This window comes from Protopterus annectens, chromosome 1.part0, assembly GCF_019279795.1.
Source record: "Protopterus annectens isolate FY-2018-M chromosome 1.part0, PAN1.0, whole genome shotgun sequence".
NCBI classification, from domain to species: Eukaryota; Metazoa; Chordata; order Ceratodontiformes; family Protopteridae; genus Protopterus; species Protopterus annectens.
The window spans coordinates 1,333,099,154-1,333,114,549 of NC_056725.1; the positions used below are offsets into that span (position 1 = coordinate 1,333,099,154).

General features: G+C 38.0%; 1 protein-coding gene across 4 annotated transcripts in view; it reads right to left on the reverse strand.

Annotated features, from left to right (window-relative positions):
• The window catches only part of NCF4 (neutrophil cytosolic factor 4), a 709,063-nt gene that overhangs the window by 80,733 nt on the left and 612,934 nt on the right, over window positions 1–15,396 (reverse strand). For all 4 annotated transcript variants that reach the window (XM_044066584.1, XM_044066558.1, XM_044066575.1 and 1 more), the window contains one exon: window positions 727–792. In XM_044066584.1, the coding sequence (XP_043922519.1) occupies window positions 727–792 (66 nt within the window). The remainder of the gene's footprint in view (window positions 1–726; window positions 793–15,396) is intronic.

Below are 15,396 nucleotides of genomic sequence, written 5' to 3' on the forward strand. Positions count from 1 at the left end.
CTATGAACTAGAAAATGGAAATCAAAGTCTATACCAAATTTACTTGAAGTAGTGAATATAGTAACAGAGATAAAAGAACTGGGATTGGGATATTTAGAAAATGGTAGGAGCAAATTACATAGGAAAATGGGAATTGTAGGCTCAATGCATGCAGAGGAGGAAGGAAGTTTAAAAGAAGGCAGGATTTGAATGAGCTATGAAATGTTTGACCGATAATGACTGGGTATATTATAAGTGATGTATAATGTTTACAACTACAGTTGTGTCAGCATAGTTGGCAATGTATAATGTTAGCAAATTAAATTGTGACAGTATAGTTTATTTTCATTTATATAAATGTAAGATTGCCTATGTCATACGTGATAATTTAATAAAGATGTTACTTGTTTAAACAAAGTTTGTGCCAGTACTGGCATGTCCAGTGCTACTCTGGTTTGAAAAATAACTGCATAATCATGTTTGCATATGCAGGTATAAGTAAGATACTTGTGCCTCGGGTTTAATGATAAAACTGGTCCCCAATGAAAAGTGTTTTTCATCAGGATATAAAGTGTTTTTCATCAGGATATACAATAACAGGGATGTTTTACAACTGACAAAATCTGCACTTCTACCAAGTAATAACCCTGCTATGGTACTACAAAACAAACAGTTCATGGCTCTTCTATCTCTCACATTATTGTATGTACTCAGTTGTTTTCTTAAAACATGGGAGAATATTCTTACCTGATTAAAGATAACAAATCCTGATAAGGAGGCTGAATATAAAGATCCTCTTCTACTTCAATATCCCTTCAAAAAGAATACATTTTAGGCGTTAATGTCAGATATTTCAACAGACCAGTACTTTTCATACTTCCAGAGAGCAGCAAATTATGGAATGTTAATGGTGCAAAGACATTTTGTGATAAATGTTTGACTGTGGTTTGTTACGCAGGCTTTGCAAACACAATAACGATGTTACAGCTTTAAGTATTACGACGTCTGAGGATTACACTCTGTAAGGAAATGTGATGCTCAGGTTAATGGAGTACAGGATACTGCGACCCAAAAAAGGAATTATTTTAATGTAAACTCATGGGACATAGTATTCTAATTATGACAGTAAAAATCAGCTGAAAAGCACTCCTCCCCAGCATAGCACATGTGTACTTACAGTATCAGTTGCTACATGAGGGAACCCTCCTTGATATTCTACCATTTACAAAGCAATACTTCTACTGGCGGACTCTGTGTTCAGTATTACATACTCTCAGTGCTGGCCATGTCATGACAATTAAGTGCTCCCAGTCCTACCAATTAGTCCTCAGACTTCCTGCAAATCAACAAATTATTATGAAGGCTTCAGCCATCCACAACCAACAAGTAATATACAAAGCATTTTATTTCCCAACTTACCAAGCACTCAAATAACCCAAAATGGATGGAGAACCACCCATGTACAAGAGAATGAGATGAGAGTAACGTGACCCACCAAAGAGGATCCACTAGCAAATCAACTTCAGCAGTAAGAATGGGTCTGTTATATGTAAGACGGAGCACCCTCCTCAGTGGTTTCTGTGGGTGAGTGGAATCCTAAGTAGTATCCACCAGGGTGGAAGAAGAGCCAGGAGGTAGACCAAGGACCAAAGCTCAGAAGGTTTGGTCCTGATGTACTATCACACTAAATGAAACCCAAGTCCTGCAGTCATGGCCAAGATATTAATGACTAGTGAAAGGTCTGCATTGAAGTCCAAGTGGCAGCAGCTTACATAACTGCATACTGAAGTAAACAATGGCCACTGTATTAGTGGATGGGCATTTGGTAGTTGCATGTTCCAGCAGGAAGTGCTGGCAAAAGCCAATGTAAGCTGGAAATTCCCTTAGTAAAACTTTCTTAAGCTGTGTGATTTCTTCCCTCCCCAGAGTAAAGTAGATGAACAGCTGGGCAATCTTGTTATCGGCAGAAGTAACTTATACATGTTACCTGACTGCATAATAACTGAGGGCCATATCATTTGTGTGTCTGATGTAAGTCAGAAACATCTGTAAGGTAACTGTCTGAGGTAGTACTGGATACTATTTTGCCAATACTGAGAACCATTTTCACTTGGAGTATTAGGCCTGCTGTATGGAAGGCTTTCAGGCATCTTTAGTAACTTCTGAGACCTCCATCAGCTGATCCAGAGGGATCAAAGTACCTAGATGAGGAGCAAAACTCAAAGGTGGTGTTAGCTGTTGTCACGCCAAGAGTGAGATCCTTACTTTGGATCTGGAAACCATCTTTTTCTATCAGGGACCCAAGAGCTGGAAACCATACTGTTCTTATCTACCATACATCAAAAAGAATAGTTCTGGTCTTTAGTTTCTAAGGTTTGCATTCAGGTATTGAATCAGTGGAACAGGGGAAGTTATGCAGGAATCTCACATGACATGTTATGACAAATTAATTCATCACCACCTTCAATTTGCCCTGCTGCAACAAACGGAATAGGGGAGGATGACATTTTCTTAAGTGGCCAAAAGGTAAACTGTCCTTTGCCTTGCTCACAGGGTTATTAGAATAGATGGCTGTGACTCATAAATGTGGAAGGATTGGAAGACTGAAAAAAAAAAACACAGTCTTTGAATGTATAGCTCCACCAAGGAAATTGAAGAATGGCTCAGGGAGTCTGAAAGCTTGTTCTTCTCCCACAGGATATAAATCACTAGCAAAGGGATACCACTGTTTATGGCTGGCTGGTAGGTATTTAGTACCTATATGCAAAAGGGGGATAGGTGTTCATGCCCCTTCCTTTGTTTAGGGATCACATGACAGACTGGTTGTTTGACAGGACAAGTGTTGCCTGAAGCAGCTGCGTCTCCAAGGCATTCAGATTCAGGAAGACTGCCCATTACTTAAATTGCTTCATGTGGAGTGTCCTCTGCAGAGGTACCACAGACCACACCATGAAGTGTGTGGGAGCCAAAGCGAGCTCCCCATTCACCAGTAAAGTATCTTTCATTACAGCTTTCAGTGGGTTTGACAGGAATGATAGGCCAACCAAAGGTTGCTGTGACTTGCCCATCATCCCAGAGCCTGGTGACAGGTTTCTATCACAGGAGAAAATACATGAGTGTAACCACTGACACTTGATAGTTCTTTGCAAAACATGTATCTTCAGGCATGCAAATGGCACCATGAAGATCATGCCAGCTGTCAAGCGGGTGGGTGAGGTAGTGTCTGAGCTTGGACCCTGTACTGTGTCCTTATCCAAGGTTCAAGTTAGAAGGTTATGACTTTCTGGGCAGAAACAACAGGCACTTGACAACTATACAGATTCAAATCTACAAAGACAACTATCCAATAAGGAGCCACAAAGGACTTCTCCCAGTTTATGGCCACCTTAGGGACTGCAACCATTTGTCTTTCCACTATAGGTTGACCAGGAGTCAGTCTGAGTAGGGAAATGTGGAAGACTTTCACCTGCAAAAATCTGGTCACCATAGCCAAACCTTGGAGGATATTCTGGGCACTAAAGTAATAACAATTTGCACTGCAAGTGATGCCCACCCAGTTCAAAGCAGAGGAATCTCATGTCTGGACCCTCACAGGCTGATATGCCAAAAGGCATCCATAGTGGCCGATAACTGGTAACGTCGTTCAGGTGTGCAGAAACAGCAGAGAAATGACCCTCTAGGAGAGTCAGCATGCATAATTTAATATATGAGATGCACTGCTTGATGCTTCCAGCATCCAAAAGAGGACACAAACTGGCCATTCCCCTGGGGACCAGGTAAAAGCAGATGTAAGACCCCATACTTTTCCAAATGAAGAACATCATCTCTGGTCTGTTCTGACATCAGAATCTGGGTCTTAGTATGCAATATAACATAACTAAACCCACTAAAACTTGTATGATTAATTCTTACATTGACTCATTTAGGAAAATTATTAATGCAAATATAGATTTAAAAATCTGGTTTGAGCTTTTAACACCATTTATAGTCACAAAGAACTTTCCACATAAAATATATAGAGAAGTTATTAACTCCTGGGAACAGAAAGGATTTGTTTGTTGGCTCCAATGTTTAAAAGAACTAAAGGTTTTAGATATGCAAGTAGTAAAAACAACATACAAAATTCCACACAACAGGACTGGCTAACTTTACAGAGCATTCCATCATATTCGTAAGATTTAAGTAGAATAATTAACAATTCTTCATTTAAAGAAATACCTAAATTTACGAAATATATATATATGAAATCATATATAATGACTTTGACATGGGAAACAGTATTTCAAAATTTTACAAAATATTGATAAACTATAAAACAACACCCAAAACCTCATATTGGAAATATATAACAAAAGGACACTCAATACAGTTAAATGAAGATATTAAAACAAATATCATATTATCGATAAAATATACATCCTTTGCACAGCACTGGACAGTTTTTAATTGGAAATGCTTGCACAGAGCATTCTTAACCCCAGACAGAATCAGTAAAATTAGTTCTTCCATAAAAGGAATATGTTGGAGATGTGAGCAAGTACAAAATGCAGATTGGAACCACATTTTCTTTGATTGTGTTAAAATTAAGCCATTTTGGAATGATATTAATAACTTTCTACAAACTTTATTTAATGAATCTTTTATTTAACTAAAGCTCTTGTATTATTAAATGTAAACGAAGGTCCTCATTTGAATAGGTCAAACATGTATCTAGCATGGACTGTACTTGAAATTTAAAGGAAGTGTATAACAAGAAGATGGAATACAAACACGATACCACTTTTGGAAGACTTCTACAGCCTACTGAAGACCACAGCATTATTGGAAATTAAAATTAAAGAACTAAGAATTTATCCAAAGCCATTTATCAACAACCCTTGGGGATGAGTCTTATCATTGATTGACGCTATACAGTAATTGATCAGACACTCTGATAATGGATTGGACATACTTATAAAGTAACTGTATACATTAAGATCTGTTATAGTGTCAGGCTAATGTAAATAGTGTACATAGTTATTTAAGATGTTACGTATAAATACTATAGAATTCATTCAAATGTATTTGAAAAATAAAAAACATTTTTTGAGAAAAAAAAAAGGATCAACTGATATGGTAAAAAAAAAAAAAGAGAGAATCTGGGTCTTTCCCAAGAGACCCACTGAGACATGCTGGTCTCTCAGCAGGTCCCTTTCTGGTGATGACATCTGAGATCCAAGTCATGGCCAAAGGAGACCTTGTACAGGTGACAGTGGCAAGGCAGCCTGCAGGATTTTTTTGCAGGGGGGTTCAACCCCCCACGCAGCCATTCCAGTGTCCCATTCCTTGCCTATTTCTACCCAGTTGCCATAAACACTGTTCAAAACTCTCAGTATGCACACTGTTTAATGTTTTCCTTCCGCAATGATTACAGATATTTGGATTTAATTTGCAACTTTTATTTCAAATTTTATAGTACAAACACTAACAGACATTTGCTAAACAAAGCAAGTGTCTTACAATGAAAACACACTTAGCATTAAAACTTTTCTATGTTTGAAACTCATATTCACTGAAACAGCATCGAAAGCCACGTTCAGAGAAAATACATCTGGCCAGTGGCGGGTTAAGTTTATCTTTCGGCTGTTTTCAAATCATAGGCCCCTTACACACATTTTTAGGACCATGCAAAAGTTCTTTGATTCACCTTCCTGATTGTATTAATTATAATATATAATAACTGAATTATATCCCTTGTATAATACAGCACCACTTGTTACAGTGTGTTTTAAATTTATACTTTTGAACATTTTTCCAGTAAGTAATGAAACAAAAAAAAACATACAAACCAGTAATGACAAACTGCCCAATTCAGAACATTTCAACCATAAAAGGCCACTCAAACTTCTGTCATTACAATCCACTAGTATTAGCCAATATGCACAATCTCTGCAGAAGTAAAAGTCATCTGAATAATCCCACATTAAAGAGATCTGAAACTGATGAAGAGGTTGTTGCAAGAAAACAAGTTTATATGCCAGTGTTTCATTTACAAATTCAATGCCTGCTGCCCTTGAAGAATAAATTGTCTATGTTACATTAAAAAAATGGTAAACTGATATACTGCAATAGGGACTGGGCGGCAAGCTGAAAAACAGGTTCATAGTTACTAGGGATCTCATCCAAAGGAGGACATACTCAGGACTGCAGCACCCCACCCCCTTAAAATACAACTCTACATGCTGAGGGATTAGAACCTACAGCCCTCTGCATCAAAGTGCAAGCATTCTACCTGCTGTGCTGCTAACACTGTTTTAAAATTCTATACCACAATAGTGTTACACTTGCTAAACAAAACAGTTGCACATTTAAGTAGACAGCATCAGCAGCAGTAAATGTCTCTTCCCTTAAAACTCACAATTCCTTAAAAATGCACTTAAAAATAAATTCCACCTGCTAACTCTCAACCTCTTAGTGCAAGAAATCTGGACAAAGCCTAAAATAAACAGGGACAGGTTATTAATATTGCCCTCATGAACTTAGAAAATTGCTAGTATAACAGGATTTGTGTTGGTATGCATTTTTCTAAAGGATATGATGTCTAAAACTCAAATGTCTATCATTATTTAGCAACTTCAATCCTTTTTAGGAGGAATATGGGGCAAATCTCTGGACATTCTGCAAAAACCTGGACAGCTGAGGGGTATGCTACCTCCCTCTTATATACATATACATATACATACACACACACACACACACACACACACACACACACACACACACACACACACACACACACACATCTACCTTTGTAACTCAAATAGAAAGCTACACATTAACATGGTTGTGCTCCTCCAGCTTTATGTAATGTCACTTAGCAATAAAACTTAACAATGAAAACACTAAGAGGCATTTTTCAGTAAATATACTCCAGGTACAAGAAGAGCTCACAGTAATAATTTATAAACGAAAGTGAGTTGAAGTTGGTTTTGATCAGTTAAAATGTATCCATGCAAATCAGTTCCAGATTCACAACAGTAAGCCTTCTGGTGATTATAGAGCTGATAAATATATTCAGAAATGTGGATTAGATAAAGTTGTTATTCTTTTCAAAAGAAACTTGAGTGTAATTTTAAGGTCATTGACTTATGTGGTCACCTGATGAAGCAGAAATGTGAACAATGACATACCACAGCATCTGTGTTGCGATGGTCCTTGTGTACATTTAGGCCACACTAAGTGCTAGAGATGACTCTGACCATATGCCACAACCTTGTATTGTGCAGTCAGTGAAGCATGGGCACAGAAACCACCCATCTCAGTGCTAAAGAAATAATCTTAAGGAAATACCTCTAGCAAAGGAACATTGAATTCTCTTTACTAAGGTGTTTGTATGAAAGCAACATCACTATGGAGCATTATTCTTTATGACTATGTGCAGGATAATTTACACCAAACAAGGTAATAAGAAGCCTCAATCTTCTTTTCATGATTCCTTTGCACATTATTTAACCAGCCTGTACTGTTAAATGTAGTACAGAGCACAGAGCTTTGCTAAATTCAGAAATGCTAACCACATTGCTTATCCTTTATCTTTATTATACATTCAAATTAAGCAGTCAAGGTGGTCTGACAAGATTAGTCGTTATGAAATCATTCTAAAAAATGTCTAGTAAAGAAATTAAATAACCACACCTATATGAAAAACACGAATCCCAATCTACTCTTAGGAGTTTAATTTATTTATGAAGGTATGAATGGCGATAATAGGTTATATTATATCTTACCCAATTATATCTCTGCCTGTGGCCTTTTAGATCAAGTAAGAGTTCAGGAAACTGATAACAATCTAGATACCAATCTAGGCCAAAGTGAAGTATAAATACTGCTTCCAGAACTTAAAACACATATAAAAGCTACATGTTAGCTATGGGACCTCTGTACTATTCTATCACTGTTAGAAAATAGGTCATGATTTTCAGATTCTGATATACAAAGCTAAATAGTAAAATATATTAAGAAAAACAAACATTTACAACAGATAAGGATCACTTGGCATAGAGGCCTGCCCGTTCTTCCTTGATGGATTATCGACTAGTTTGATTAACAAATCATTTTGTCCTTTAACATATAATTTGGACTGGCTTAGGGCTAGTTTGTGCATTACTTTATTGTAGGCAATTATTTTTGAATTCACTGTCATTTCACTAATGCTGCCCTATGTTTCTATGACCATGTGTTTATTGATATTACCACAGAACTCCCCCATCTTTATCTTTTCTTTAATGTCTTTATTTCTGAAACATACTACTACCTACCCGGACTTTCTGATTTCCGTGAACAAAAGGAACACTTTTATAATTTCCCAGTTTTTTTAGACTATCCAATCTCAGTTTCTTTTAGGCCTTTTCATATGAATTCCACTGCCATCTTATCCTGCATGTTTTAGCTTCTCCCTCTGTCACATCTTGCCTCTGCCTATCTTTACAGAAATTTATTCAGAGCTGCACAACAACACCTAAGCGATTACATTCCCTAGTCAGATCACCTAAACTCGAGTCATAGCTGATCAGGCATAACAGCTTGAGATGGCAGTCACTTTTTTGCTGTTGATCATTTCAGAAAGAGCCCCTACAGAAACATACATGTCTACCTTTACCTACCTACTTCTTACATCTTACATACATGCATACACACCCCTACCTACCTATTTCTTACACACAAACACACACACACACACACACACACACACACACACACACACACACACACACACACACCTACCTTTCACTTGTACATTCAGCCACAGTCCAAACTTATTCTGAAATTCAAATTCTGCACAGGCGCGGAAGATGAAGACATAAACCATTGGTCACACAGACACAGAAGATAAAAAGAGGTTGCAAACACGTGTTGTGCTTGTGCGACTGGACACAAAGGGCATTCTTAAAGAAGAATATCCTTAAATAAAACAACATATATATTTTTTTAAATTTAAAGAAAAATAGTCTTCCGGCCAGCCAATTCCGGGGGGGGCTGCAAGTGCACCCCCTTGCACCTGCCTGCAGGCGCCCTTGGTCAGTGGTTGTTGATGATGGCTTTCCAAGCAGGATAAATTCAGGGAACAGTTCTTCCAGAGAGCCTCAGACCAAAGCCAAGAGTGCTGCAGGTGAGCCAGTAGAATCCTGCCTTGGCAGGCTATGTCCTCTTTTAGGTTAGCTAGGTCTAGAAAAGGAGTAATGTGGAAAAAAATCATCAGTGTCTAAAAGTGGTGAAGAAATGGTTCCTCCTCCAGAGTTCATCTACTAGGTCCTAACAGGTCTGACTGCAAAGTATTTACCTTATTTAACAAGCAGGAGGTTATTTGCAAGCTTCTCTTTGACGTAGGACAGTCTAAGCTGTGGCATCATGAGCAGGTACACAACCGAGTCTGTGGCCCTAGCCACCATATCAACACAATCAAAACTGCAACAACAGACGCAAGTCTGTGTGTTTGTGTGTGTCTGTTTGTGACCTTCTGTGTGATAACAGAATCATTCTTCTTTGTTTATGTATTATATTGCATTACCTGTCAGACAGTAGAGTAGATTGGTTTATTCTGTTGTCGAATCAGTTGTCTTAACTGTGATGTAGTGGGTTATAAAACCATAAATGTGTGCTTGGCACACTTGTGCATATATTCATTTGGCTATCTTACCTAACAATGGACCGCGATAAAGCAAAATACACTAGCAACAGTAAAGATATTTTGATTTTATATAGTCTAGAAACATCATCACAAATGTAAATACATTCTGCATCGTATCAGCATTGTCACTAACTGGTATAAACTACAGCAGCAACACTGGGTTTTAAGAACTCATTTAAATCGACATAGGTCAGAGGTTGAAATGGGTCCTGTGGGATTAGCCTACTACATTGGTTACCAAACTGGAATAAATAAATAAATAGAATATTTTCAGTTAACAGCAGCATAACATATTCACATTAAGAGCAGCAGCACTCATTACATTCAAAGTCAAATAACTTCAAATGACTGCAAATATATTTGTATTATAAGCACAATGCCACTAGGAACAAATAAATCTACCAAGTCATATTTTTATCCTACAAATGCTTGTTAAACGTAGGCAATTTCAGAAAAAAAGTATTTTTCCTTTCCATTACCCCAGGCAAATCACTGTTGCTATCCTCTGTTGATGTCATCTCATGGTCACAGTCTGTGCATTAAAAGCGAAATATTTCAAGAATTAAGATAGACTTTTCATGCATTCAAAACCTATATTTTAAGCATATTAAAATGCAGACATTGCTAATGTTTGAAACTGCTCCCTAGTCAGTGAAGGCTACTGAAGGAGACAAAGCTGATTACAGTAAGGAATCCTGTGACCAAGCCACTAGCATGGGTCCTTACGCTGAATTTTTAGAAACAGTGTCAACTGAGGTCTGGACTCCCGAGTGTGCAGTTCCTTGGATGAGATGTTAAATCAAGGTGGTAACTATCTGGGATAGTGGAAGCTCAGGTGGATATAAAGGATTTCACAGCCCTTAGAAAAAGTGTAAGGCCTTGGCAAAATCTCCATTAAGGATACCATCCTGGGTCTCCTCTGGATAGAGGACACTGAACTAGTGGGACTAACCCAGTTAACAAAGTCTAAATAAATAAATATATAATGACAATATCAAGAAAGGAAAATAACTGATAATGAGGAAGATGTTACTGCCCTTCACAAAGTATTATATGGCTTTGGACAAACAATACACTAATGTCAACAGAAAGGAAAGTGTACAACAGACAACAACTATTTCTTTTAAAGTCAACAGCTCAAACATTTCAAGTTTTGTAGGTTTTGGTATACTTGTTGACAAATGAAACAACTTTCAAAAATGACATACAGGAATTAAGAAACGAGGGCTCTAACATCATATGCTGTACATAACGACAGAGTTGGAATTTGATTGTCTAAATGATGCACCAAGACAAACGTTCATAGTAAACAACAGGAAAAACGTCAGTGTAAATTATGAGGAGAACAGTTAAAGTAAAAGATTTAATTTATAAAGAATGACTAAAATTTCTGAATGAATATCCTTTAGCTTGCAGAAAATGTACGGGCGATCTTATTATAATCTTTAAAGCTTGCAATTACAACTTTATTTGTTTCAATGTTTAACAAAAAAAAATCATTTAATTCATACAGAAAATCAAAACTTCTAAGGGATTTCAGTCACAGTCATTGCATCAGGAGCTGGTTTTGTAACAGGGAGGTTGAGGCCTAAAATAAACTACCCGATTCATTCAAAATTAGTAATGCAAGTGAAGACTTTAAACTGAGTGTAGACGAATTCCTTGGGGATATAAAATTTGATGCATGCTAGGCAGGCAGTTATGGACTTCTGTCATCTGTCTAGATGACAATGTGACAGTGGTGATAATGACATTGATAACATAAGTGATCCCGAAGGTGCATAAGGACCCTTTAAACCCCCCATGAAACCTATAGTCTCGGGGAAGGGGTGGTGCACCGAAACCCTGTCGATATACATTGAGAAGAAGCTGAGACCATTACTTGATCAGAATCCTACTATGTTGAACGATTCTAAACAGTTTATAACTGATTTATATGATTTTTATAAAACTGATTCGAGGGTTAAGGGTATGTTTGTTGTTACACTGGATGTGCAATCCTTATTTACAGTCATTCTGAACCAGACTGGTACAGCGATGTTGCAGTGGTACTTAGATAAGCACACAGATCTTGACAGCAAAAATGTGGAAATGCTAGCCTTATTAATGGAATTGGTATTATAAAACAATGTTTTCATGTTTGACAGTCAGTTGTGTTTACAAAAGGATGGCATAGCTATGGGCACTTCGTGTGCCAACAGCTACGCCAACATTATAATGGCTGTTTGGGAACAGGAGCATATTATAGATGGACATTATATAGGAGTCTATCAGCATTTTGTAGACAACCTTTTCTTAACTTGGACTGGTCCTCTGGAAGCTTTGGAGCAATGCTATAATTATTTTAATCAGACCTCTACTTTTCTAAAATTTACTATGAAATATTCCCAGACCTCCATAGACTTCTTGTACGTTAAAATATGTCTGACTAATGAAGGTAAAATTACCACATGCGTATTTAAGAAAGATTGTTACAGAAATAAATTTTCGCATAGAACTCATATGCATCCACAGCACATTTTTAACAATATAGTCAGAGGTCATGGCATGAGAGTATCTAGGATATGTGCTGAGCAAGAAGCGTTTCACAGAGAAATTTCACAACTGGAAAATAGGTTTGTACAGAGAGGTTATAAGAACAATGTGTGCATGACTTTAAATCAAGTTAGAAACTGTAGGACAACAACAGGTAGTCCCTATTTTTTTGGATAATATGGAACGTAGTAGGAATGTTAAAGATAGGTGTGGTAGTTTAGTTAGGATGCCAGTTCTTTATGCCAATAATGTCAAACCTGTACTGGAGATTTATAGGAAATACTGGCCGATATTAGCAGCGGACCCTGATATTAAAAAAGTTGTAGGGACACAGCCATCTTTCCTTTATAAGAATTTTCAGTCATAGTCTCACCTCAGGCTTTGTGCCCACTGAATGGCACACAGCAACAGTTATCCCACTCCACAAAGGGGGAGCCACCACTGATCCTGGGAACTATTGCCATATTAGCCTGACGAGCCTGGTCTGCAAAGCCATGGAATGTATCACGGAACTCATAAACAAAGACATTGGTAACCTCCAAACTCTGGACCCCACCCAATTTGAGTCTGTGAAAGGCAGAGCATGCCTTCTGAACATGATCAACTTCTTTGAGGCAGTCACAAAAGCCGCAGACAAGGGTAAGGTGGTTCACACAGCCGATCTTAACCTCGCCAAGGCTTTTGACACCATCCCCCATTCTGGAATTATAGCTAAACTCACTTAACTAGGTATAAATCCCTACATCACAAGATGGGATGCCAACTGGCTCACTGACATAACCCACACTGTAAAAGTTGCAGACTCCAAATCTGACTTCAAACCAGAGACAAGTGGAGTACCACAGGGTTCAGTCCTGGGACCTCTCCTGTTTGGTATCTACTTCTCTGAAATACAGGCTAACACAGAAGGCCTCTGGCTAACGAAGTTCGCAGATGACTGCAAACAAGGAGCCATAGTCAAGTCCCCAAATGATTTGGACATCCTACAGAAGGGCCTCACTGAGACAGATGCCTGGTGTCAGAGGCATGGCCATTCAAGCTCAATGTCAAAAAGTGCATAGTCATCCCCTTTGGTAAAAACTCTGTACCCATGAACTACCACATAAACATCAGTCTACTTAATGCCAAATGTGTGATAAGAGACCTTGGGACCCAGGTGGACAGTAGTCTCTCCTTTGATAATCACATCGCCACAGTAGTCAGGAAATCCTTCTATGTGGCATACCTCATCACAAAAGGGTTCTCATCCAGGAAAAAAGAGGTCATTGTTCTCCTCTAGTCGGCAGTCATTAGACCCATTCTAGAGTACAATGCCCCTTTTGGAATGTACCTCAGAAGACATCTGCAGCAGCTGGAAAGGCCACAGAAGTACCTCATAAAGAGGATTACTGGCCTCAAACAGATGCCCTACACTGACCATCTCAAAAAACTCCAGCTTTACTCTGTAGCATATTGCCTACTCCGAGGAGATCTCTGCTTAACATATAAAGCTATGTTAAACCCAGAGCTGTTGGACATGCTACACCTAAAGAAATCCCAATCCCTCCGAACTACACACTCTAGGGACCTAAACCTTGTCACCACAATAAACAGGACATGCTGGAGGGATAGATTCCTGTCCCAGAGACTTCCTATACTCTGGAACAAGCTACCCATCTATGTCAAGCAAAGTTCCTCATTAGCACTCTTCAAGAAAAATCTTGATGAGTTAATGGGAAATACACCCCGGGGGTCACTTCAGTGGCTCTGCTTGACAGGGGCACAGAAAATTAACTTTCTTGGGTGGTGTAAACCAGGAACCTTGTTGGCTAGGCTTACTTAGGCCCTTGGGCCGATAGCCTAGTACCTACCTATGAACATATGAAAAGAATGTTATGCTACCCAAAGTGAGAAGACATAAAAAGAACTAATAAAATTACGAGGCCATGTAATAAATGTAATTATTGTCAATATGTAGATAGCTCGCGTAAGTTTATTCAGACGGACTTTGGTAAAACTTTTTGGTTTCATACTGAAGGTACTGTACCTGTGACACAGAACACATAGTTTATCTAACTTATTGTGAAACGTGTTTTGTGTTTTACATAGGCAAAACAGACAGGAAGTTCATGTTTAGGATTACGGAGCATTTATATGATATTCAAAGACAAGTTACAACGAATGCTCTTGCCATACATATTATGAATAATGTAGGCACACATAACTTGAAATTCATGATAGTGGAAAATACTCGAATTAGTAATAGAATGGGGGACATCAGGAATCAAACAGAAGTCAATGAAACAAAGTGGATAGTTAAGTTAAGAGCTAGGGTCTATATCACATAGTCAAACATTTACAATGTCGAACGACATATGGTCGAGATCATATGTTTGAATTTGTAAATGTTCGAGCATGTGAATGGAAATCTCCATAAGCGGAGGTTTCCATTCACTTCAATGTGGTGCGATCTCGGATTTGGTATATTTAAGTAGCATGGGGGGGGGGGGGGACAGGGGGGCTTGCCTCCCTGTACAAAACAAGTTTTACATTTTTCCGTTGTGTTTTTATTTTTTTATAGCTAGTCGAAGTTCCGTGACTTTGACATATGTGTTTGAACATATGTCAGTCAAAGTTACGGCACTTCGACTGCGTGATATATATACCCAAGAGTTGATGTAGGCAAGGGACTTAATGACAAAGTTCCTATTAAGCCTATACTTAAAGCAAGGCCTCTTAGAAAATAAATGAATAAAATAACATCTTTCTGTTCATTACCATTTTTATATGCGCCTTTATGAAAAATTATTCATATTTGATTAATGTAGGTTTGTTTGGAAGATATGTATATGCCTTTAAGGGGGGGTTATCTAATTGGTTTTCAGTTAAGGGGTTTTATTTAAACTGAAGCTGCTGTAGTGTTAGTTAAACGTCTGAGGGAGCAGTGGGATTCACTGTGAAAGCGCTTGCATACTTGTTTTTGTTATTAAACCTTTTTGAACTGGAACGCAGCCATGGGTTCATTTATACTTACATTGATGATGATGAAGATGATATCCTCCACAGGCTCAGAAATACATCTTTTGAAAAAATATTAGAGGAGTCACGAAAGTGAACAGTATTCATAAAAATGAAAACTAGGATTAGTAAAACTTTTTCTTCAGTGTACAAGGGTATTTTACATTAACAACTAACTGGAAATGGTTAGGAGATGGATGACCTCCCTTTTATAAGGA